Source organism: Canis lupus, chromosome 14 (genome assembly GCF_011100685.1).
Source record: "Canis lupus familiaris isolate Mischka breed German Shepherd chromosome 14, alternate assembly UU_Cfam_GSD_1.0, whole genome shotgun sequence".
Classification (NCBI taxonomy): Eukaryota; Metazoa; Chordata; class Mammalia; order Carnivora; family Canidae; genus Canis; species Canis lupus.
In genome coordinates, this window is record NC_049235.1 from 13,756,782 (window position 1) to 13,781,030 (window position 24,249).

The window sequence follows — 24,249 nt, forward strand, 5'->3', positions numbered from 1 at the left end:
TTTCTGATCACTTTTTCGCTCTCTTGTTTTACTAACCTTTCTTTCCTAGTGGATTCATTCTGTCAGCTTTAAAATGTACTCAAGTCACTTTAGTGAAAAGCAACAACACAACAATAGGGTTAAAATACCAACATCCCTCTATTTAATATCCCCCTATGCCATCCCCCCCACCCCCACCCCGTTCTCTCCTGCTTTGCTTTGTTTGGTTTCCACCTTCCTCGTGCCACTGAAACAGTGCTTACTGATCTGTGGGAGTACTGTGTATATAAAGGAAATGTTCGTTTTCAAGTATGTTTTCTCAGTCTTTCATTTTTCTTTTGTTTTGTTTATGGAGAAACCTGCCTCGTGAATCTTTTAAAAATCTTTTCAAATGAGAAAGGTGCAGAAATTTCTGTACATCCCCTCCCGAGAAAAAAGTTTCCTAGGGTTAAGTTGGGGAAAGAATGCCAGACTGGTCTAATTTAGCACAAGAGATCCTCTATTTGGGGAGAAGCTCTCTTCATCAAAGTTCTGTGTAACATTGTTATGACCTTGTCTGAGACAATTAAGAAACCTAGAGTCAGTGGAGTGGCTCTTACTTAGCTTACTGCCAGCTCAATGAGTACCAACAATGTGATATGTCCACCCAGTTCATGAAACTTGAACTGTATTAAGAATAACCTAGAGACTAGAATAAGTGAGAAGATGGCCCCACCACATCCTCTTTACAACAGATCACATCTCGAATGATCTCTTTCTAGAAATGCAAGTTGGGGTACCAGTGATACTACAACTTTGAGAAATTGTGCCCAAACATTGATGTATACTTTGTCCATGCTCTAGAGTTCTCAAAGTGGCTACATTTATTATCTCACTTATCTTCAATATAAATCTATAATGTAACATTATCCCCATACTACAGATGAGAAAACTGAGGCCCAGAGGAGGATGGTAGACTAGCCAGGAGATGGAGCTTCCAGAATTTGAATATAAGCTTTTTGAATCCAGGATTGGCTTTTTTTTTCTTTTCTTTTTCTTTTTCTTTTCTTTCTTCATTTCTTTCTTCCACGAATAGAAATGCAATAAGCCTAGGGGCAGGGGGCCAGGACTGAGGGTACTGGAAGCCATATTCCAGAAGGAGATTTTGAAGAAACTAGAGATGTTTGGCCTGAGAGATTCTTTTAGATAGTCTGTGGTGGCTGTTGCCAAATATTTGAAACCCATCATATGAAAGAGGGAGGAGACTTCTTTATAACTCCAGAGGGCAGACCTAGGACTAATTGAAATTATGATGAACCCTGGACGGTGAATACAAAACTGTGAAAAAGTGACAAGTGTTGAGCTGCAGAACTGTGTCCAGATAGGCCAAGAAAGTAATATCCCAGAGCAAGAGAGAACCAGCCTGGTTGCCTGAAGCTGGTAGGAGGCAGGGTCATTGGCACTTGTCTGCAGTACCTGTTTTTGTGAGCCAGCTGTCAGTCGAAAGCACCAGTCCTGTGCAGTTTTGATTCTAATCCCAGTGGTTTCCTTTGATGTGGGGGTCTTGTCCCGGAGGCGAGCCCTGGCCACTCAGTTTGGAAGGTTCATAGTTCAGAGCTGATTGCAGACCCCTCCTACATCATCCTATCATCAGAATATAATAAAACACTTCTGTGTAGAAGCTTGGAGTTACAAAAGAAATTAAACTCTGCTAAAACATGACTTTAAAAGGAACCCAAAAAATTTTGAAAGCAAATATAGACTACTTTTTTTCACAGTGAGTTATGGTCCTGGGTTGGTAAGAAATGCCATTTATCCACATTTTTGCATTCTTCACCCCAGTAGAGAACAATTCTCACAGTTGGACGTCTGACTCAGTAATCTGTCGGTTTTGCCTGACTAAAGTCACATCACTGATTGATGCCAAATCTCGCTCAATTAAAGGTTCATTTTTCTTTTGGCTGTTGGCAAATGCAATGCTGATTATCGGTTATTAGCACCCACCCCCTCAGATCTCTAATGTGCTGGGACAGGAGCTGGGAGCACTTGCCTGCATGCCAATTACAGCAGCAGCAACAGAGCTCTGCCCCACCTTTCTATTCTGGGCCCAAAGACACCTGCCAGTATGTCTGCCTGCAGGGAGGGATATATGTTTATTCAGGACCTTCCTAGGGAGATTAAAAGAAAAAGGGATGCTTTCCAATCTCCATCTCCCTGCCAGCTCTGCACCTCCACGCTAAGAAAAATGGTGATATTTATGACAACATTTGGTTCTTTTTAACTTGTCTATTCACTTTGTCGTTTGCTCATTTATTTTGTTCATTCAATAAATTTTTTTGAGGACTGGTGTGTGAGGCAAATGAAAACAGTACAAAGACCACAGAAGGAGGAGACTGAGTCTCACAAGCCATGTGTGAAAGTAGTCTTCGCTTTCTTGCAGAAGGTCCTAGGCAGGATGTGGAAACCCTGAGACAACGGTGGTAGTTATTATCTTCCTGTCGGGCCTTTCCTCTGATGTTTTCTGAGAAGGAAAAACCTGGTCTGCCTTTGGCTCATTCTGCCAAAGGACTTTAAGTTTTTTGATCCCCTATCTTCTACTCTAGGATGGCCTCTCATCCCCTCAACATGCTCCGGCCTCGAACTGTGCCCCCATCGATATCAAGGCTTTATGACAATGAAAAGTAGCTGATCCTCCCTGCATAGCTGAGGTGGCCCCACGAGTGAGCTAGCAGCATAGAGTCCATGTCCTCGGGCTGTCCCTGTAGATTTTTTCTGTGTTCTTGCTTCCATGCCTGATTGGGCCCACTGGTCTCCACTAATACTCAGTGCATTTGTGAGGGCTGCTTTTGCAGCTTCCACGGGCCCCTAGTGGTCCTTGGCTCCTGGCCCTCTTCCTTCATTTTCAAAGCCGGCAGTCTGGTGTCTTCTCTCCTCTCTAACTTCTGCTTCTGTCTTCACATCCCCTTCGCTCGCTTTGTGGAGTTCTAAAAAATTCTGTGTCTTCAAATTTACCCATCTTTTCTGTGTGGCTCCTGTGTTTGGGCATGCTTAGAAAGTCCACTTCTTTGAGATGAAAATAAACAATGGTTTTATAATCTTTGTCGCTTACGGCATTTAGATCTGAGGGTATTTAGATTTGAGGATATGTTACAGTTGTAATATCGTTTTCCTTGATGAAGAGAAAGAGGAAGTTGGGAAAATGGTGAATAAGTATGGTCTGCCCATTCGGTTCTACAGCATTCTTATATTTTAAATTAGGCATCAACTATTTCCATTATTTTTATTGGGAGTCTTTTTACATCTCTGAGTAATCTTTGTTCAAATGCTCGGATAATTGAAATAAAGAGCTGCAACTGGTGCCTAAAAATAGTTGAAAAAGTTGTGTGAAAACTCATGCGGCTTTATAATAGTATTATACTTTGTAGTAGATATAATTGATTATTTCCAGACTTGTCATCTAGAGAAAGAAGGAGACTTTGGACATATTGCTCTGGATAATTAAGAAAAAGTGTTATGAAATATGGCCCCCATGTGGCAGTTTAATGACTCGCTGTACATACCAAAAAGAAAGGTCTTTCCTGACAAGAAATCTTTTTCGGCAAGTACCTATGTCAACTGAATCCCCCCGAAAAGTAGCATTTGAAAAAACTTTATTACCTAATCGTGTAAGATGGGGTTTTACTAAGTTTTCAGCTGTAAATATAAATTTATACTACAAACAACCTGAAAATGTACTTGAGGCTAGAAAGCCAATCTTGAGAATAATGACACTTCACTCTTCTGTGCTCTGCTCATTTGACACGAGCACTAGGTTTTGTCTTCTTGATAAATGTTAAGGATGTGTGTGTGTCTTCTTCCTTACAGGGGACAAATCAGCATAGCAATTTTCTTGGTAATGGATGGCTTTCCATTCCTTTCCTTATGCAGTTTTCATCTGTGTTTAAACCACAAAAAAAGGGATCCCTGGATGGCGCAGCGGTTTAGCGCCTGCCTTTGGCCCAGGGCGCGATCCTGGAGTCCCGGGATCGAGTCCCACGTCAGGCTCCCGGCATGGAGCCTGCTTCTCCCTCTTCCTGTGTCTCTGCCTCTCTCTGTCTCTCTCTCTCTCTGTCTGTCTATCATAAATAAATACATCTTTAAAAAAAACACACAAAAAATTTCAACTTGAGCAGAATTTGTCATTGCCAATGCAAATACTTCGCAGACACTGCCTGCATAGCTAGTGCATCTGTTTCCTGACGGCTACTTCTGAATTGAAACTGTTGGTGTAGCAAGAGCAAACAAGCTAAATCCGAGCTTCTAGAATGGCAAATCTCTTTAAAAGCTTCCATGTTACCATAGACAAGAAACGTTTGGGAACAAGTGCACTGGAGTAGAAAGCTCTCTTGCTCTTATTATTGTGAAACACGAAGTTTGAAGTCTGTTATTTTCTCTAAATATATGTGAATGTTTATCGCAGTAAGTTAACGTATTTCTTTCCTTTACAGATCTTCTTCTCTACTATGATTAGACTTAGTCGCAGAAAGCGCTCTTTGCCTTAATGATCTTGAGACTTAAAAAATTTTCCAAACTCAAATATTAGTAATCCACAGCTTTATTATACAAAACTCTGTTTTTAAAGCGTTCAAGATAGAGTAATAGTCCCTCCTTTGTATGATATACATGAAGTACAGGGATATCTGTACTAAACCATATGTTTTATAACAATCTTTGGCAGAAACTTCCAAACCAGAGGTGGAATTTATATGGATTTTGGAGCCACCAAAATCGTAACATTTCAGTAAGATAATGCCAGGTGTAACCTCAAGTTACTGTTGACGAACAATTATTAAGAACCTGTTGTAAGCAGGGCACCGTGCTAGGGACAGGGACCGTAGTTACGGATTTCACTCTGAAATCTGAGCATATCGACCCAGGGGAGATGGACGGCCACTTCGGTGAGTGCGGGAGAATGCGACAAAGGCTACGACGTTCATGCTGGTCAGGCCAGAGGGTGCAGAAGCTTGGCAAAGTGGGCGCTACTAGGGCGGCACTATTTTCCGGGAGCAGCCCAGGGGAGCCAAGGCTCAAACTATCCCTAGACCCCCTGTTCCTCACCCAAAGCCGGGGTCACCGCCCAGGCTGGGAGAAGGGTGCACATCAGCACGGCGCTCGTTCTCACGTGGGCTGTCAGTCCCGCCTGCAGGACGTGCTCGGGGCTGGGGTAGGAGCGACGTGGCGTGGACGGACAAGAAACCCCACCTTCAGACGCCCAAGACGGATATTCTACAGGCATTTTCCCTCCCCCCACCCCCTCCGCTATTTGTGGCTGTTTTCCAGGCCAGCGGAGGGAGTTAGGACAAAAGGAACCCTGCTCCTTTCCCGGGTTGACTGCAAGTGCTGGGGCTGCTGCGAGCGCCGCGCCGGGCGGCTGCATTTTCCGGGGCGGAGGACCTGAGAATAGGGCTTCCGGCGTGAAAAAGATCAGCCGCCCAAGCTGACGATCCCGACGGGTTAAAGCTGCGCTCCCGGTACGAGCCGCGTCCCCCCCGGGGCCCTCCGGCGCCCCGCATCCCACAATCCCCGCGCAGAGCGCAGCGCAGCTCCGCGGCGTGCCGGCCGCCTGCGGTACGCGGGCTGCGAGCGCGAGCCCGGCGTCCTGACAGCTGCCCACGCGCCGGGGCGGCGCTCGAGCACGTGAACCTCAGGAGCCGCGCGGCCCGCCCCGCCCCTCGCGCGCCGCGATTGGCTGCAGGTGCACAGCCTCGGCCGCGGAGGTGCGGGGGGGCGGGGCCGCGCGCGCCAGTCGCCCGCGGCCTCCCCGCAGCAGTCGCCGCTGGGGCGCGCGGGCGGCCGAAGGCGGGTGGCGGGGCGTGCGGGCCGGCGGGCGCGCGCGCGTGCTGCCGCCGAGGTCCCTCGGGAAGCCGGGGAGCGCCCGGGGCCGCCCGGCACGCGCAGCCCGGCGGCCGGCGGCGCGCGCGAGGGCGGGGGAGGTGCGTGCGTGTGTGCGCGTGAGTGTCCGTGAGTGTGTGTCCCTGTGTGTGTGCGCGCGTGCGGCGCTTGGGTGCGGAGCGCCAGCCGCCGGCGCCCGGGTACGAGTTCCCGCGCGGTCTCCCGCACCCTCGGTCGGTCCTCGCTCCTGCCCCCCGGCCCCCGCCCCCCGCCTCCCGCCCCTCTCAGGGCCCCCGCGGTCGCAAAGCGAGCAAGAGCCTTGGGGAGCGGGTGTGGGGGGGCGGGAGGGTCGCGGCAGACAAAAGGGGCGCGGGGGTCAGCCCGCCATGGCCACCCGGAGCCTGGGGGGCCTGAGCGGGAGCCGCGGCGGGGGCGGCGGCGGCGGCGGCGGCGGCGGCGGCAAGAAGAGCCTGAGCGCCCGCAATGCTGCGGTGGAGAGGAGGAACCTCATCACCGTGTGCAGGTACGGCGCGGCCCGCGGCCCGCGGCGAGGGGGGGCGGCGCCCAGGGCTTGGGGCGAGCGCGCGGGCGGGCTGCGGCCGGAGCGTCTGCCGCTCGGGCGTGTCCGCGGGCGCCGGCGCCCGGAGAGGAGCCGGGGCCGAGGCCGGGGCCGGGGCCGGGGCCGGGGCCTCCAGGCCGCCCACTTTCCGTCAGTTTCGGCGCTGGAACCCCGGGAGGGTGAGGCGCGGGGCGGGGCGCGGGGGGGGGGGGCTTGGTTCTGAGCGTGCCTTCTAGTGTCCGAGGAAGGGAGGAGGGCAGGACGGACCGTCGAGCTGTCAGCCAGCTTTTGGTAAAGTCGTCGTTAGTGTGGTTGTCTCCCGTGTGGCCCCCAAGTCGGAATGCGTCCTCTTATTGTTTTGGCTTCTGTACGCGAATATTCAGTTATTCCATTGCACCAGTACTGAACGTCTACTACCAGCCTGCCCCGCGTGTGTGTGTGTGTGTGTGTGTGTGTGTGTGTTCTCTCCACTTTTAAATTGCGGTGCTAGTGCGGTTTCTGCAGTTGTTCCTGAGAGCGGGACTTGTGCAGGACCCCTAGTCTTCGTGCCACTGATTTATTCCACGTCTTGCCTTCCCTCAAAGGTTTTCTAATTATGAGTGTAATATTCCTTTACACTACAATAATATGGAAACATAAAAGGAATAATTATGCGCATCTGTATTCAGAAATAACTGATTTTTCACCAAACATCTCGGCAGCAACCATCGATAATCTTCCAGGAATTAAAGAGTGATGACACCTTTTCCTCCTTTTCAGGTTCTCTGCATTTCTTCTTGTTTAAAAGTGTGCCTAGCATCTGAGGTAGCATACAGATACTTCTATTAGGACTTATATTCAGTAACTTTGAGCGAGTTTTTCTTTTCTTTTTTTTTTTTTTTAACCTGGACTATTACAGATGTTTGTCTAAATAGCAGGAAGACCTGTCTCACCAACTGTATGGCACTTGGACCTATAAACAGTAAAATAATGTGACCTTGGTTTAATTTACCATTTGTGCTGTCGAGGATGCAACTTTTTGAGGAAGACAGGTATTAAATTTTTTTGATCCAGGAATTTTTTTTTTTTTTTTTTAGTTAGGAAAATAGAACAGTAAGCAAGGCTAATTTATTTTATTTTATATATATATAAAAAAATTATTGTTTTTTTTTAAAAGACGATCATCTCAAGCAGGCTCCAACCATGCTTCTTGGAGTAATGCATTTCATTAAAGCTCCCTCAGTTAAACTTTGCAGGGCAGCTTTTTGCGATTGTCTTTAAAGAAAAATTATTCACACTATAGCATCTTATGTTCAATTAATATTTATTGAATGAATAAATTCAGTAATGGGTAGTCTTTCTTCTCCTTCTCCATTTTTGTCCAGGATGATTTTAGGTTACTTGATGTTCATCTGCTTCCTCATCAGAGGCAGGCCAGAAGAAAGGACTTGTATCTCAACCTTATTTAAATAACATTTTAAGTTATGTTTAAGAAATTTCAGTCAAATCACACTGATTGGTGTGGACAGCTGTCTAAGCTCACTGTATTCTCATTCATCTTATTTGCATAATTATTGGTTTCTATTGCAGAATGAATGTAAGTACTGACCTTAGTTTACACATAAATTTTGTATTGTAGCTAAAGTAAATTTCGATTTCTGGCTTAGATTTCAATTTGTGTATGTATTTGTGTGGACTTACTACTAAGGCTGTTCTTCATGTATGAAGAGTTGATGGTTTACATAAATTATCATCCATCTCAGTAGTAATGGGATCTGTTTCTTAGGCTTTGTCTAAAAGGCTTTTACTTTTTGGAAAAAAGTCATTCTAGGCCATTTGTGTGTTTAAAGTAGCCCTGCTTAAACAAATCAATATTTATGCATTCATGTTTCTTTGCCTTTCAGAGTTACCAAATTGTGGTATCTCACCCTTGTCTCTTAACGAATTCATTTTTAAATTTTTATATATCAAATTAGAGGTGATTTGATATTTAAGTTGGAAAGAAATTGGTTTAGAGTTTGAGTTCTAAGTTTACTCTGTCATTAACTGGTTGTATATCCTTTAACAAGCCACACAAACACCTCATCTAGTTTTCACATCTGTAAAATCATCTTGGCCTAAATTTTTAGTAACCTTCAATAACACCCGTAAAACTAATAATAGACTTCAAATAAAATGTGTTGACACTTTCTTAGAATTTCTCCAAATATGACAGGGTAATGGTAGATATATGTTTAATGGTAGCTAGATGAGTATGTGCATTTTTCTCTCTAAGCAGAAACATTCTGGACTATGTTCCATTTTATGTTTCTCTACTGATGTTCTAGAAAACTTGTGAACAGTTTACCAAAGCAAATCAAAACAAAAATTCTCCTCCCACCACGTATCATTCTGTATCTATAATGTTTATACAATAATGTTTTTCCTTACCCCTTAACAACATATTCTCAGCTTAGTTTTAAAGTCTTGTTATATAATTACACAATTTTTTTACATTAAAAAAATTTTTTTTTTACATTTAAAGCCTTGTACAAGAACAGTATTGTTATGGTGTCAAAGTTTCAAAGTGGGTGCTCGATTAGGTAAGATAGTCAGGATGTGAATTGAATTGAATTTTGATTCATTGTGATTATGTATATAATTATTTTATCTCTTGTTTTTGTTCTATTGACCATTTATGTATGGTAGCCTTAAAAATGCTTGTATGGTACTTGGTATTATTTTATCATGCTTTTTTACGGATTGTGGTAGAAAGAAAGTAGGTCATTTGAGGCCTCTAAATATTCCACACTCAACTCCAAAATATTCATAGACTGATTTTGGCTCTGTGTACCGACTAGTATTTTCCCTGCATGTTCTTTACATTAAGAAGTTTGAAAATTAATTTTTTAAAGTCCTGCAGGCTTTTTGTTAACCTCTATTTTTCATCCATAAAAAATCAGGTACATTAGTCATTTTTTCTGTCATTTTTTTTTCAATTTTTATTTATTTATGATAGTCACAGAGAGAGAGAGAGAGAGAGAGAGAGGCAGAGAGAGACATAGGCAGAGGGAGAAGCAGGCTCCATGCACTGGGAGCCCAACGTGGGACTCGATCCAGGGTCTCCAGGATCGCGCCCTGGGCCAAAGGCAGGTGCTAAACTGCTGCGCCACCCAGGGATCCCATTTTTTCTGTCATTTTTTAAGCTTCATGTTTTATTGAAAAACTTACATATTCCTTTGATTTTTACTTTTGTTGACAAAGACAATTAAAATAGAAATTCTCTTTCTGAGGGTTAACATTGTTTTAAAAGAACGTTTACAGTACTATATATATGTATACAGTTTATAGATTTTAACTATATACTGCATAACAGATTTTAGAATAATATTTGCTAAACTTTTCATCAATACCTTAAGAGAAACTACTCACATAGTCATAATCTTGTTTTGTGGCTGGAAAGGATTAACAGCCATTTCAGGAGAAAGAGTGATGAGTGGAGACAAATGATGGTTTTCAAAATTAAAGTACTTCTAATAGGCTTTACATAGTTATTCTTGGTTTTGTGTGGGTAAAGATATTATTTCATAATTTGAATGTTATTTCAAGTAACAGTAGGGCCTTATGTTTTCCAGTGTAGTCAGGGAATGAGGTGCTCATATTTCTCTATGTTATAAATGTTTGAGTTAAGCTTAAAATCCTCCCATCAGATACAGTGCTTTCTCTACTCAGCATTAGTTGTGGAGTGCAATCTTCTGTATAAATGAAGCTTATAATTTAAGTGTTCACGGTTAAGGTACAATAAATAATACTACTTAAAACATTTTGGGTGAACTACTTTTAAAAATGGATTACATGTTTCCCTACCTTCTTTAAAAGATTCTCTAAAGAATAATATAATCTTTTTTGAGGATTTTACTCTAAATCTGTTTCTGTGAATATGCCCTGGTGCTGTGGCTCCCCTTGAGGACTCTTGAGATGCATAGAGCTTTTTGCTACGTGGTCCCAGGAGATTGTGTTTGAATTTTTTTGTGTGCCTTTGCATTTTGCTATTGCTTCCTACCAAGTTATCTGTTATTTCTTACAACTCTACCTATTTCCAGCAGCTGTTTCCTCTGTGCTTCCTATTCCTCACTTGTTTATTACAATTGGCTGTGAACTAGGAAAGCAGATAAGTAAATTTATCATGTGTTAAAATAAAAAGGCAGCCAGAGGCCTCAGTTGAATAAATGAGCATTAGCACTCTGAGCTTAACATTATAGTTGATGAATAATCAGAAAAAAAAAAAGTCTATTCCTGTGTTTGAACTCTGTGGGTGAACTTGCAGATATGTAAAATGTTAGTATGATTGGCAGTATTATCTTTTAAATAACTTTGAATTCAGTGACTTTACTTTCTTTGTCACTGTTTCTTTGCGTATGCCTCATGAGACTGTTCATACCTTGGCCACAGTGATTGTATTTTTGGCTAAAGCTCTTTTAGTCATACCCTGTGTGGCAGAACTTTGGTTTTGGTCTCTGATTAACATGTTTAGTTGTATTCTTTTTTTTTTTTTTTTTTTTTTTTTTTTTTTTTTTTTTTAAATTTTATTTATTTATGATAGTCACAGAGAGAGAGAGAGAGAGAGGCAGAGACACAGGCAGAGGGAGAAGCAGGCTCCATGCACCGGGAGCCTGACGTGGGATTCGATCCTGGGTCTCCAGGATCGCGCCCTGGGCCAAAGGCAGGCGCCAAACCGCTGCGCCACCCAGGGATCCCAGTTGTATTCTTTTAGAGCAGGTTCAGTATTATTTCTAAGGATTGTTTAGAGCCCTGATAGTAGGTATTCATGATGGAGGTAGCATGATCATCTTTTCAGCTATTAGGCTTGGATAACCTTCTCAGCATTCAGAGAAGGTGATTATCTCTTCCCCTAGCTAGAATGGGTTTTTACTCAACTTAGGGAGAATAGCTGTCCTCCACACATTCAACTTCACTGCTTATCTTAACTCCACTGTGTATTGATAAATGTCGGAAGCTCTGTTGAAAGATAGGATATTCAAGGGGGAATATGTGAAGCTTATCCACTCTTATATTCATTCTTACAAGTTTAAAAGATATATCTCTGAGTTGGTCCAGATCATCAGAAAGCAGCTGGGTACGTAGACAGCATTGCTTCACAAGCTCCTGTCAACAGTTGCTTTTTCACAATTGTGCATTGGTAAGTTTCCATCAGCCTATATTGTGAGTGATCAGAAGAAGCAGTCACAAAAGGTCTTGAAGTTGCTGTCAGGAACGTTGTTTATTATGTCAAGAAGTGTCATCTTTTTGTGAAGATTGCTATGGGAAATATTTTAGTGCCAAGGATTGTATCTCTAGGCAGCTGGTTTATTTATATCTACTGGACACAAATGTGTTAACTGACAACTTCTTTTTTACACAGCTTTAGAAATTTTAGTGTTAAATCTGTGGCCAAGCAGATTTATAAAGGATATATAAAACATGAGTGTAATGCATTTAGCTTTATTCTTAGCTTTACTTTGCTTCCACATTTTTCATTTAAATTATTACTGATTTATAATCTGCATACAGAGAGTACACATAGCATAAGCATACAGGTCAGTGAATTTTTGCAAAGAAGACCCTACATTGTAACTAGCACTCAGGTCAAGGAAAAGAACATTACCCTTCATGTATTTAAATATTCTGAATTTTTTCTCAAAAGTATTTATAGTTTTGAATATACATATACACCTCTTTTTAAAGTTTTTATATTTTTATATTGTAACTGATGATTAAATTTTTACATTTCCTTTTTTGCTGATATATAGGCATATAATCAACCTTTTAAAATATTTGTCTCATAATGTAGTAATCTTACCATATTTACTTATTAATTCTAACAGATTTTCTGCAGTTTTTTTTTTTTCAAAGTTTGAACACGGTTATGTCATCTCGTTTAAAACATAATGCCATTGTTTTCTTGTGTTCCTGCACTGGCTAGGACCAGAGGATTGCTGAAAACATTAAATATTTTACCATGAAGTAGATGTTTGCCATCAAATGTTTTTGTCTATCAAAGTAAACATAATTTCTCTTCCTTATTTTCTGTTTATGTAGTGAATTATATTGGTTGACTTTTGAAGGTTAAACTACTTTGGAATAAAAACTCTTGGTTGTGCTATATCATCTTTTTTATGTATCTTTGCATTCAATGAGTTAATATTCCATTTGGGATTTTTGTATGTATGTTCACGGAAGAGGTTTATCTGTAATTGTTCTTTCTTACAGTGTCCTTGTTTAGTTTTGTCATTAAGATTATCTGACCTTATAAAGCAAGTTGGGAAGTATCCTTCAGTAGAATAATTTGTATAACATTAGATTATTTCTTAAACTTTTGAAAGAATTCACCAGGGAAGACATCTGAACTGCTAATTGTCTTTGTGGGAAGTCTTTAAGTAACAGATTCAATTTATTTAATAGACACTGTACAATTCAGATTTCCTGTTTCTTCTAGAATCAGTCTTCAGTGAGTTCTCCATGTATATTACCACATTTATGCTTAAGATCTTTAAAATATCCTTTTCATATATTTTTGTTGTTTAAAAAATCTATAGTAATTTTCCATTTTCTTTCATGATACTGCTAATTTCTGTTTTTCCCATTTTTTTCTTGTTAGCTTATGAATTTTATGTATCTTTTCAAAAGCCAACTTTTAGCTTTGTTAATTTTCCCTGCCATACATTTATTTCTGAATTCATTGACTTCTTTATTATTTCTTTGAGTTTAAGTTCCTCTTTTTCTAATTTCTTGAGACAAGAGTTTAGATCATTGTTTTTCAGCCTTTCTTTTTTTATAAATATGCCTTTGACATCTACAGATGTCCTTTTTTGACATTATTTTAGGATTGCTAACAAGATTTGAAATGTATCTTTATTATTAATTAGTTTAAAATGTTTTCTCATTTCCATTGGGTTTTCTTCTTTGACTCATGGATTATTTTAAAAATTTATTACTTTCAAATAGTGGAGGATTTTCCAGTTATTTTTAGATACTGGTTTTTAACTTAATTCCACTATATTTATAGAGAACATAGTCTGAAAGATTTCAGACTTTTGAAGTTTTGTTTATACTTGCTTTATGATACAACATATGGTTAATTTAGATAATATTTTATATACATTTGAAAAAATACTGTCATTAATTGCATGTTCTATATTAGTTATATCTAAGTTTAATTGTGTTATTTATACTTCTTTATCCTTACCTGTTTTTTTATATGCTTAATCTATCTAATTTTGAGAGAGATGTCTGTCACTGAAGGTACCTTTGTCTATTTCCTCTTTTCTGTTATTTTTGCTGTCAGTATTTTGTTGCTTTATTATTGGGTGTGTGTGGATGTATAATTGTGATCTCTTGGGGTGCCTGGGTAGCTGCAGTCAGTAAAATGTCTGACTCTTGGTTTCAGCTCACGTCATGATCTCAGGCTCATGAGATGGAGCCCTATGTTTGGCTCTGCTTCAGAGTCTCCCTCCCTCCTACTCATTCTCTCTCTCAAATAAATAAATAAATAAATCTTTTTTTTTTTTTAAACACAAAATTGTGATCTCTTCCTCGGGGCTGGATCCTTTGTCACCATGAAATGTTTTTATCTTTCATACCGTTATTTTCTTAATGTCAATTTTGTCTGCTATTATTATAGTTTAGACAGCTTTCTTACAGCTAATGTTTGTATGATGTATCTTTTTCCATCCTTAACTTTAAATCTTTTTGTCCTTAAATTTAAAATGTCTCTTGTAGGCAGGATAGAATTGAGTTTTATCTCATTAGAGTATTTAGTCCATTTACATTTAATGTTATCTTATTTGGGTTTATAGCTACCATTTTATTCTTTGTTTTATGTTTACTTTTTTCTCTTTTCTTATATATCAGTGAAATATTTTTTATTTATTCCACTATTCCAGTTTTTCTCCCAATGAACTTGTTAATCATAAATTTTTTTTCTTCTTCTGTGTACATGTTGGATTCCTATCCTTTTGGCAGTTACTCTTAATTTATCACAGTGTAATATAAATTTAACTCTCACTGCTTCTCCAGTAATGTTAGAACTATTTATTCCTTCTTATTCTGGACATTTTAAGTCTACATATATGGACTTTATATTTTTTATATATATTTACACATATATTTTAAGTTGCACAAGATTCTTTTATTGCTATATTTTATTCTTGATATTTAGGCAATACACATTTGCATTTACCCACATATTTACCCTTACCATTGTTCTTCCATCAGGTTTGGAAAAATTTTGGCTACTTTTACACTCCCCAGTTTCATGTATGTTAAATTTTATCAGATTCTATTTGACTTACATTCTTTCTTTTCTGTATCTTCTCTTCTTTATTCTCTCTTTACTTCAGTTTGTATATTTTGTATGACTTCTTTTCATTAATCTTGTCTTCTGTTTCTCATCTACTGAGTAAATTAAATGAGTTTTTAATTTCAGATAGTTTTGAATTTTAATTTCTCTAATCCTCATATAAAAATACATATCTTTTTATCTATATCCATCTTTTCCTGTCTTCCATAGATCCTATTAATCAGTTATCTAAAAGTTCTGATCACTAATTTAGAATATTTGGATCATTTTACATCTCTTTTTATTGTGTTTTCTCTCTTCCTTTCTTTGTCATGTAGTCTTGTTTTTTGGCATATATAGATTTCTTTTTACTGAATACCAGATGGTGTGTATTAAAATTTTCAGCACTTTTGTTGTTCTTTGAGTGCTATTATACTTACCACTTGGTCAACCATCATGTCAGAAGTATTCATCAGAACATAACATACAGTAGAAAAAGACCACAGGTAGAGTGCACCCATCAATTTGAAGAAAATGTGGCCAAGAGCTTATTAGTGCCCATGGCTCATAATATAGCATAGTGCTTACTTTCCTTACTAATGTTATCTCTTCTGGAAAGATAGAGTGGTAGCTGATTGCCTTCATTCAGTCAGGGAATGGTGCTGAATCCAGGCTGGGTTTCAACTCTGGTAAGTAGTTCATTTCCAGCATTTAGCACATAGTAGGGTTTTGAACCTACTAGGCTTGGTATATTTTTTAGCACTCTTTCTCTGCTAGTCTTAAACTATTATTTGTCTTCTGGAACTACGAAGTGCTTTATTGTGTTAATCAGAGGCTTTCTGATTAGGATTTTAGTCTTCTGCTGACAGAAAGTGTTTGTGGCCTTCCCAGAATTCCTTCAAAAGCTTTCCTAGTTTTTCTGTTCCCCACTAGCACTCTTCTGTGGGAATTAGACCCTGCCATACTCAGAATTGACAGACACTCCTGGGTAAAAGCAGCTATAGCAGTCAACCTATTTTTGAGCTTTACTCTTTCTGGAGTCTTAACTCCTCTGATTCTTAATGTTTTAGCCACCGTCCACAGGCTTCAAACATACGATTTCTGTAGTTCCTCCCCCTTCCCCAGTTTTTCTAGCTGTACTCTTTGGGAGCACTGGTCTACCACCATTTACTCCATCCACCTTAGTCTATTCCCACATTTTTCATCTTCCTCTCTAGTTTTTTTTTTTTTTAAGATTTTTTTTTTTTTATTCATGAGAGTCACATGGAGAGAGGCAAAGACAGAGGCAGAGGGAGAAGCAGGCTCCCTGTGGGGAGCCAGATTTGGGACTCTATTCCAGGACCCCAGGATCACTCTGAGCTGAAGGCAGATGCTAAACCACTGAACCACCCAGGCGTCCCTTCCTCCCCAGTTTTAATTTATGCAGCCAACTGATGGTATTTTATATGCCCCCATAAGCAGTCTTAAGTCTTTTCTGGAATAGGTTATATAAATAACTATAGCACCAGTTATGCTGTAATCTGATTATCTTTTTGTCTTTTACTAGAATGTGAATTTCTCAAATATTGGAATCATAGTTTATTTAGCATCTAGTTTATTTCCAGCATTTAGCACATAGTAGGCATGTTTCAACTGAGGTAATTATATTTAGTAAAGAATAATATCAGTGCAATGGACATTTCAAAAATAAAATTGAAGGTTGAATTGAAGAATCATCATCATTTATTTTTTAAAAGTCACCCTAATGGTTAATCTCTAATGATTAGTAGAGTTTCAACATGTAATAGCTTCAGCAGTAGAATTTACTTTCTTTTGAATGGAATTACTACTCTAATTAAAATTTAATGTGGAAATGGAAAAAAATTCATCTTTCTAGTGTTTGAATAATAGTTTAAGAAAAGGTGAGACTAAAAAAAAATTTAAAAAAAATAAAAAAAAAGAAAAGGTGAGACTGAACTAACCAAGTATATTTTTTGTTATTTCCTTATGGAGTGTACCTTAATATTCAATTTTATAGAAGCTATTTCACGAAAATAGGTAAAAAGTATAAAATGCATACTATTTTGAAAATATCATCTCAAAGATAGAAAATACACATTTTTTGCATTAGATAAAAGGACATTGCCTTTTTTTCCAGTGATGGTAATTGTCCTTTGAAGAGGATAACAGTATTCCCATATATCCAAAATGTACACTTGAGTTCTTTTGTATTCCAGATATAGTCTCAAAATTAATATTAAAAATATAAATTAAAATTTTAATAATTTATAAAACAAAACATCTGTGCTTAACATCTGAGGAAAATACATTATGTCATGCATGCAGAATATCCTTTTTTGGAGAAAAAATACTAGATGAGCATTTATGACTAGTAATGAAAATTCTTTAACTGAAGCAATTTCTGTTTCAATCAGATTTGTTTTATAGTTAAGCCTGATATTGCTAGAATTCAAACCCAAATATATCCGATTTTAAAACTATACTTTCGGGATCCCTGGGTGGCGCAGCGGTTTGGCGCCTGCCTTTGGCCCAGGGCGCCATCCTGGAGACCCGGGATCGAATCCCATGTCAGGCTCCCGGTGCATGGAGCCTGCTTCTCCCTCTGCCTGTGTCTCTGCCTCTCTCTCTCTCTCTTTGTGTGACTGTCATAAAAAAAAATATATATATATATATTAAAAAAATAAAAATAAAAAATAAAACTATACTTTCCTCTTATGTGCTTCCTTCAGTGTCTGTGGATACATAAGAACTGGTAGTAAATCATGTGTGGGTATATGTGTTTGTATTTGAGCCATAGCATCAGAAAAAATCAATTTACACACACTTGAAAATCCTTTTTCTATGCTTAGATGTTACTTAGAGAAATGCTGCTGCTCCAAAAAGAAAGTGGATGTGTGCTAACATTTAGTAATTTCTGTGTACATTGAAACTGTATTAAATACTTTATATATCTCTTTTAATCTTCACAATAACTTAGTAATTGATTACTGACAAAACTGAGGTTCAGAGGAGTTAATTGTCTTGATAGAAACAGTTAATAGCAGAGCCAGGTTTGAGTCCAGGGCCTGATATTAAAGCCCTTGTTCTTTCTATTGCTGTACTGCTGCCATGAATAGCTAGATAGTTAACCTATGTTAAAATATGTTACTTGAATATTTTTGTTTGTCATTGGATAAAGAGCGGTTAGATTCCAAAAGGATATGTGATCCAAGGGTATAAAGTATTCTTTATTAATAGGATTTTAATTGGGAGTTCTTTCATATAAGAGATTTAATGAGCTATTTATATTAAGATGGGAAGTTTTCTTGGTTTGATAGCTTTCTAATTCTAGATGGGTTTTTTTTTGGAAAATTTCGTTTTATCCTTAGGTTTTTTTTTTTTTTTTTTTTTTTTTTTTAAGATCGTGTGTGTCTAATGTTATTTTTCATGTTGGGCAATCTGTTGTCATCAATCCTGCTTATATAGCAATACAAGATGTTAAGTATATAGTATCTCATCCTTAAAGTACCTAAATTACAAATTCTCTTTAAAAGGAATTTTGTCAGTGCAGGTGGGAAAATATTTTAAAATACAATTTTCTCTCTCCTTTTAATTTTTACATTGAGTAAAATTTTTAGAAATAGTAAACACTATAATAAGAGAGAGAATCTTAGGCTATACATTCCAGAGAAAATGATTGGAACTTTTTAATCCCTGTGTTCCAATAAAACTTTATTTATAAAAACTGGCAACAGGTTGGATTTGGCCTGTGGTAGTAGTGTGCAGACTCCTAGTAAAAGGGTATATATAAAAAAATTCTTATTGTAAAAATATTAAAATTATAGGAAAAGTGGGATACACATGATTTTGGAGAATTCTTACTTTCCTAATACTTAAAAAAAGAAGGCAAATTGCTGATTCAAAAAGATTTTTTGAGTTTCTGGTATAAAATGTGAGAAAGGAAATAAGCTATTACCCACACTGATTTACATTTTATTTGAGGTAAATTGTATCCTGTTTCCGGTAGCCATCTCTGTGTTGACTATTTATAATCACTGATTTATATTAATATGCAGAAGATAGTTATCTGCCCCTTTGGGAAAGACAACTAGCAGTAATAAACATTATAAAGAATTCTGTAATTTTGGTGTGAAATAGTGGAAAGAATTCTATCTCAGGATTTGGATACATTCTACTTAAAAATATCACTTATGAGTGACTTTTCTAAAGTCCTTTTAGTTTTGAAATGTGATGCTTCTATGTGCTTTGGTTATCTTCAGATATAATTCTGTGGTAAAGACATATAATGGTATAGGTAAGAAAATCTGTTCTGTATGAAATTTATGGGGTTTTGTTTGTTTGTTTTTAAGGGGGGGGGAGGACAGAGGGAAAAGAAGAGAGAGAATCCTAAGCAGGCTCCACACCCAAGGCAGAGCCTGATGGGAAGCTCCATCTTACAACTCTTGAGATATGACCTGAGCCCAAAACAAGAGTTGGACGTTCAACTGACTAAGCCACCCAGGTGCCCTGAAATTTATGTTTTTTGAAGTATTTTGATTATTGTAAGGGGATGGGACATATTTTTTTCCTACTTGAACACTCTGCATATATGTGAATATATGTATATATTACTAATGTAGTGCCTTAAGTATTAAAGGTGAATTTCCAATTTTTAAGGTTTCTTTCCAATAATGTAGAAATTAATGAGTAATATTTCTTATTTTGGTGTCACATTTTTACTTTTTAATTATAGTTAAAATTATGTTACAAATCTATGACTCATGGAAAGAATTCAATATAGTGTAATGAAAAAAAATTTTTTTGTAATGAACATTTTTTAAACATAGTTTAAATAGTTTTGGTAACTATCTTATTTTTCTCGGTATGTTGCCAAAGAGAGAAATGATAGTTTGTGCTTTCTTAGGTTTGAAGATGTTATTCACAATCATTCTTTCCTATTTCTGACCTAACAAAAATTTTCTTTGGGCATTGAAAGTGGAAAAGAGAATCTTTTTAGACAGAGATATTTTAAAAACTGTGCTTAATTATATGACCCTTTTATGTACATTTTTTATTTTTATTTTTATTTTTATTTTATTTTATTTTATTTTTTAAGAATTATTTTTTATATATTTTATTTATTTATTCATGAGAATACACAGAGAGGAGAAAGAGAGAGACAGAGACACAGGCAGAGGGAGAAGCAGGCTTCATGCAGGGAGCCTGACGTGGGACTCAATCCAGGGTCTCCAGGATCACACCCTGGGCTGCAGGCGGCGCTAAACCGCTGAGCCACTGGGGCTGCCCCATTTTTGGATTTTTAATTCTTATGTAAACGTTGTTACTTAGACTTGATTTGGTATTTTTAGGCAATTCATCAAATTGTCATTTCATTATTTTAAAGTCAGTCCTCTTCAAGAAATAGATGACTAATATTAATGTCATCATTATCAGGAAATAGCTCAGCATCTGTGTGATACTTTTTTAGATGTATTGAAATTCTTTTTACAGGTTTGGTTTTTATAGCACATCTTAGCTAGTTACTGTGTTATAGAGGAAAAGATTCTCATTATTTTGGCATAATGGAGCTAGCTACATGATTCTAGAGAAGTAAGTGTTGAGTGGGAAGACTTGGCTAGCTAGAAGTAAAACATGGATTCTAAGGAACCAAGTTACCTTCTGAAATTTTGATTTGTGTTGGTAGGAGGAGAGTAGGCTATAAATGATGAAGCAAAGGCAGGAAACTTTCTTTTTTTTTTTTCATTATCAACCTTGATGTAATAGAATATTTAAAATGCTTTCCTACCCTTAAGTATCTTTATGCTTGGAAAAAACAGAACCTAAGTCTAAAGGTATGCTTTAGGATATTTGGGCTTTGTTTTTATTTTAGTTTTTATTTTTATTCAAGTGTTGGATTAAAAGTAATTTAGTGCTCTGAGATTCACCATTCTAGGTTTTTGTCATGCAACTAGTATCTTCTATAGGAATAGAAACTGCTGATAACATGATAAAAAGATGCATGTACTTGATTGACAACTGATGTTCTTGGTGCTACAAAAATATATGTATTAATATCCATGGCCTTTCGGGATCCCTGGGTGGCGCAGTGGTTTGGCGCCTGCCTTTGGCCCAGGGTGTGATCCTGGAGACCCGGGATCGAATCCCACATCAGGCTCCCGGTGCATGGAACCTGCTTCTCCCTCTGCCTATGTCTCTGCCTCTCTCTCTCTCTCTCTCTGTGACTATCATAAATAAATAAAAATTAAAAAAAAATATCCATGGCCTTTCTTCCTGTTCTATTTTACAATGTAGATAAATTGTTAGGAAATTCTGTATTATTCCTGGAGGACAATAGTGACTGAAATCTTACCAGATTGTTATGGTAGAAATAGAATATTCAAGCGTAGCTCTTTTTGATCTAGTAAGTACTGTATTGTTTTTATGTTTAAGTAAAATTTTCAGTTCATTTCACTGCTGTGCATTAGTATCTTAAATGCCATAATTTTTAAAGCAGTAGATTACTTCTGCCATGAATGTTTGTGAGTCAGACTTCCTATTCCATTCTACCTAATAAAGATTAGAGGTAAACATTTAAATGTTCCAAAGTTTCCTTTTATTTAGTTCCAAAGTTTCCTTTTATTTAGGTTAAAAACCAAACTAGGGGTTTGTTTATTCATTTTAGGAACACTTCATTTTTCAATCTCATACTGAATAAGAACATTATACTTATTAAAAGTTTGCTAACGATTGACAGCATTTTTTCTCATGTATTTTCAATGCGATGGACATAGGAAGAAAAACAAGTTTTCAAATCCCTTTCAATCTGGTTTATCTGTTTATCTTTTTTTTGTTTCTGTTCATTTACTCATGCATTACATCTGATGTTTATCTAATTTGGCTATCTTTTAGGTACAAGAGACCACTTCATCAATGTTACTTCTTAGCTTTTCTTATTTTTTCTGTACATAATGGCTTCCACCTATGAGTCCCATTTGTAGTTATAGATAGTATTATGCACTGAACGTTAATCCACCTCAGTCTAGGTTATTGTCCTAATCAGAGAAGACTGAAAATTATTTGAATAATTATTTTCTTAATGCTCTGAAAAATATATAATTACTACCACTCTAGTTACATAAGAGAAAAGTTATTTCATTACATACAAAAAGTGCCTTAGAGTAGTGGTTTTCAAAGTGTGCTTTTAGACCCTGTCCTTTCAGAGGTCCAAACGGCCAGAGTTATTTTCTTAACAATTCTAAGACATTATTTGCCTTTTTGTTCCCATTCTTTAACAAGTGTACAGTAGGTTTTCAGAGGCTACACGGTGTATAATATTAAAACCGATTGAATACAGAAGCAGATATGGGGATTTATTATATTCTATTCAATATAACATTAAAGATATTTGCATAGAGGTACAACAGTACTGTTCCTGCTAATTTTTTGTTGTTTTGGAACAGATGCATTTTATAAAAATACATTATTTATGCTAACATGTAATGAATTGTTTGTGATTAATAAATGGGGCAGTCTGTACTGTCCAAATATGTACTATCAGTTACCACAATTTAGTTACTATCAGGTCTATACTAACACACTTCTGCTTTGACTACCGTGGTGTATTAACTATGAGTAATTGCATAAAATGAAATTTTGTTGCTGGCACCTTAGTCTGCAAACCATTGTGTTAATAACAAATGCACATCATTATCAGTGAGCTGTCATATCACTTCTTTCTAAATCTGCCCAGCATTGGTCACCATTCAAGTGCTATTAGTTCCTGCACAGAAATGAAAACCTATAGTTGTGTTGCCTCCTTATGTCCTGGTGTTAAACCCAAATGCTGTTTTACAAAATGGATAATTGAAAGAGTGAATTGACCAACAAAGATGAAAATGTGACAAAGACACATAAAGTGCTAACATGGGAAATAAAATTTGAATTAAAAGGAATTATAGAAGATGGTATCTTTTTTTTAAAATTTTTATTTGTTTATGATAGTCACACACAGAGAGAGAGAGAGAGGCAGAGACATAGGCAAAGGGAGAGGGAGAAGCAGGCTCCATGCACCGGGAGCCCGACGTGGGATTTGATCCCGGGTCTCCAGGATCGCGCCCTGGGCCAAAGGCAGGCGCTAAACCACTGCGCCGCCCAGGGATCCCCAATTATAGAAGAAATAGTTAGTCACGAGGGCACTTGGGTGGCGCAGTTGGTTAAACATCCAACTCTCGTTTGGTTCAGGTTGTGATTTCAGGGTCCTGAAATGGAGCCCTGTGAAGTCTCCTTGAGATTCTTTCTCCCTCTTCCTCTGCCCTCCTGCTGGAGCTCTTTCTCTCTCTCTCTCAAATAAATCAATAAATCTTAAAAAAAAAAAAAAAAAGAAAGAAAGAATCATGGGAATACTGACACTGCTGCTATTCCAGGGAATTAGGTACGCAGCCAGAGGAACTTAGTGAAGGTAAATGAATTGATATAAATGAACAGAGTGGTTATGACAAAAACTAGCTTCTGGGAGAAGTGGTACTGGCAAGCCACTTCACGTTCTAGGGCCTCTCAGAGATTTTCATATTTGAAACTGCAAGGGGTAAAATGTTGTAAACTGATTCAAACTTAGAAAGGAATAATTTGCTAAGGAATAGAAAGTATACTCAGTCCATATTTTAAGTTGTACACTAAGAATGCAAGCGCTATTCAAACTACTGTTGGTAAATTTTTTTTTTTTTTTACAAAGAAAACACTTAAATTCTCAATAGCTCTAATGTTTTATAGTGTACTATATAAATGTTTTACTGTTTTCATTCCCCTATATATTATAAGCGGTGGTGAAGAGTTTTTAGGGTAGGGTTTTTGGATGTAATCATACAAACAAATATCTTTATGTTACCCTTTATACTTACCTCCTATATTTTCTGTCCTTATGAATAGTATAACCAACCAGCCTAAGATCTAGGGAATGATTTGTACTCCTCTTCCTCCCTCATAGTTTACATTTTCTAATTATTTAACAGCTTTCATAGGCCTCCCCATTGCTTCCTTCCTCATAGATTGTCCTTACTTACATGTTTCTCCACTGAAGGAATTTATATTCTAGTAAGGTAGATACTATAGATAACAGCAGTAAGATAAACTATAATTGTCTCTTAAAGGGCCATACGAACAAAATGCTTGTGCTAAGAATATGCAAGAGGATAATTCTTCATTGAAGAGGTGGCATTTGAGCTAAGTCTTGGAAAATGCACTGATTATGACAGTCAAAAATAGAGACAAAGGACATCCTGATAAGGAAAAATATAACATACTTTATAGATTTGTAATTATTCCTATTTATAAAGCTCATAAAAACTTTGGATCTGCACTACTTGCATCCTGTTTCATTCAATTTTGTACTCTAAAACTCTTAAAAGCATTTAGGTCTGACACTTAAATTTCTTATATGCAGTATTGTAGCTTTTGAGTTTTTAGAATTCATAATTAAGGTCATATTTTAAATTCTGATTTTAATGCCATGAAAATAGTGAGCTACTCCTAAGTCTTATTGTGTTCAATAGACAGTAAATATATAACTGAAAGCCTGATTTTTATGTAA

At 37.7% G+C, this 24,249-nt stretch overlaps 1 protein-coding gene across 8 annotated transcripts in view; it reads left to right on the forward strand.

The window, feature by feature from the left end:
• The window catches only part of RUNDC3B (RUN domain containing 3B), a 168,928-nt gene that overhangs the window by 14,411 nt on the left and 130,268 nt on the right, over positions 1 to 24,249 (forward strand). For 3 of the 8 annotated variants that reach the window (XM_038556691.1, XM_038556693.1, XM_038556696.1), the window contains exon 1: positions 6,216 to 6,352. The exons of the other annotated variants lie outside the window; for them this stretch is intronic. In XM_038556691.1, coding sequence (XP_038412619.1) covers positions 6,216 to 6,352 — 137 coding nt within the window. Of the gene's footprint in view, positions 1 to 6,215; positions 6,353 to 24,249 lie in introns of those variants that run through there. 8 annotated transcript variants of the gene reach the window in all.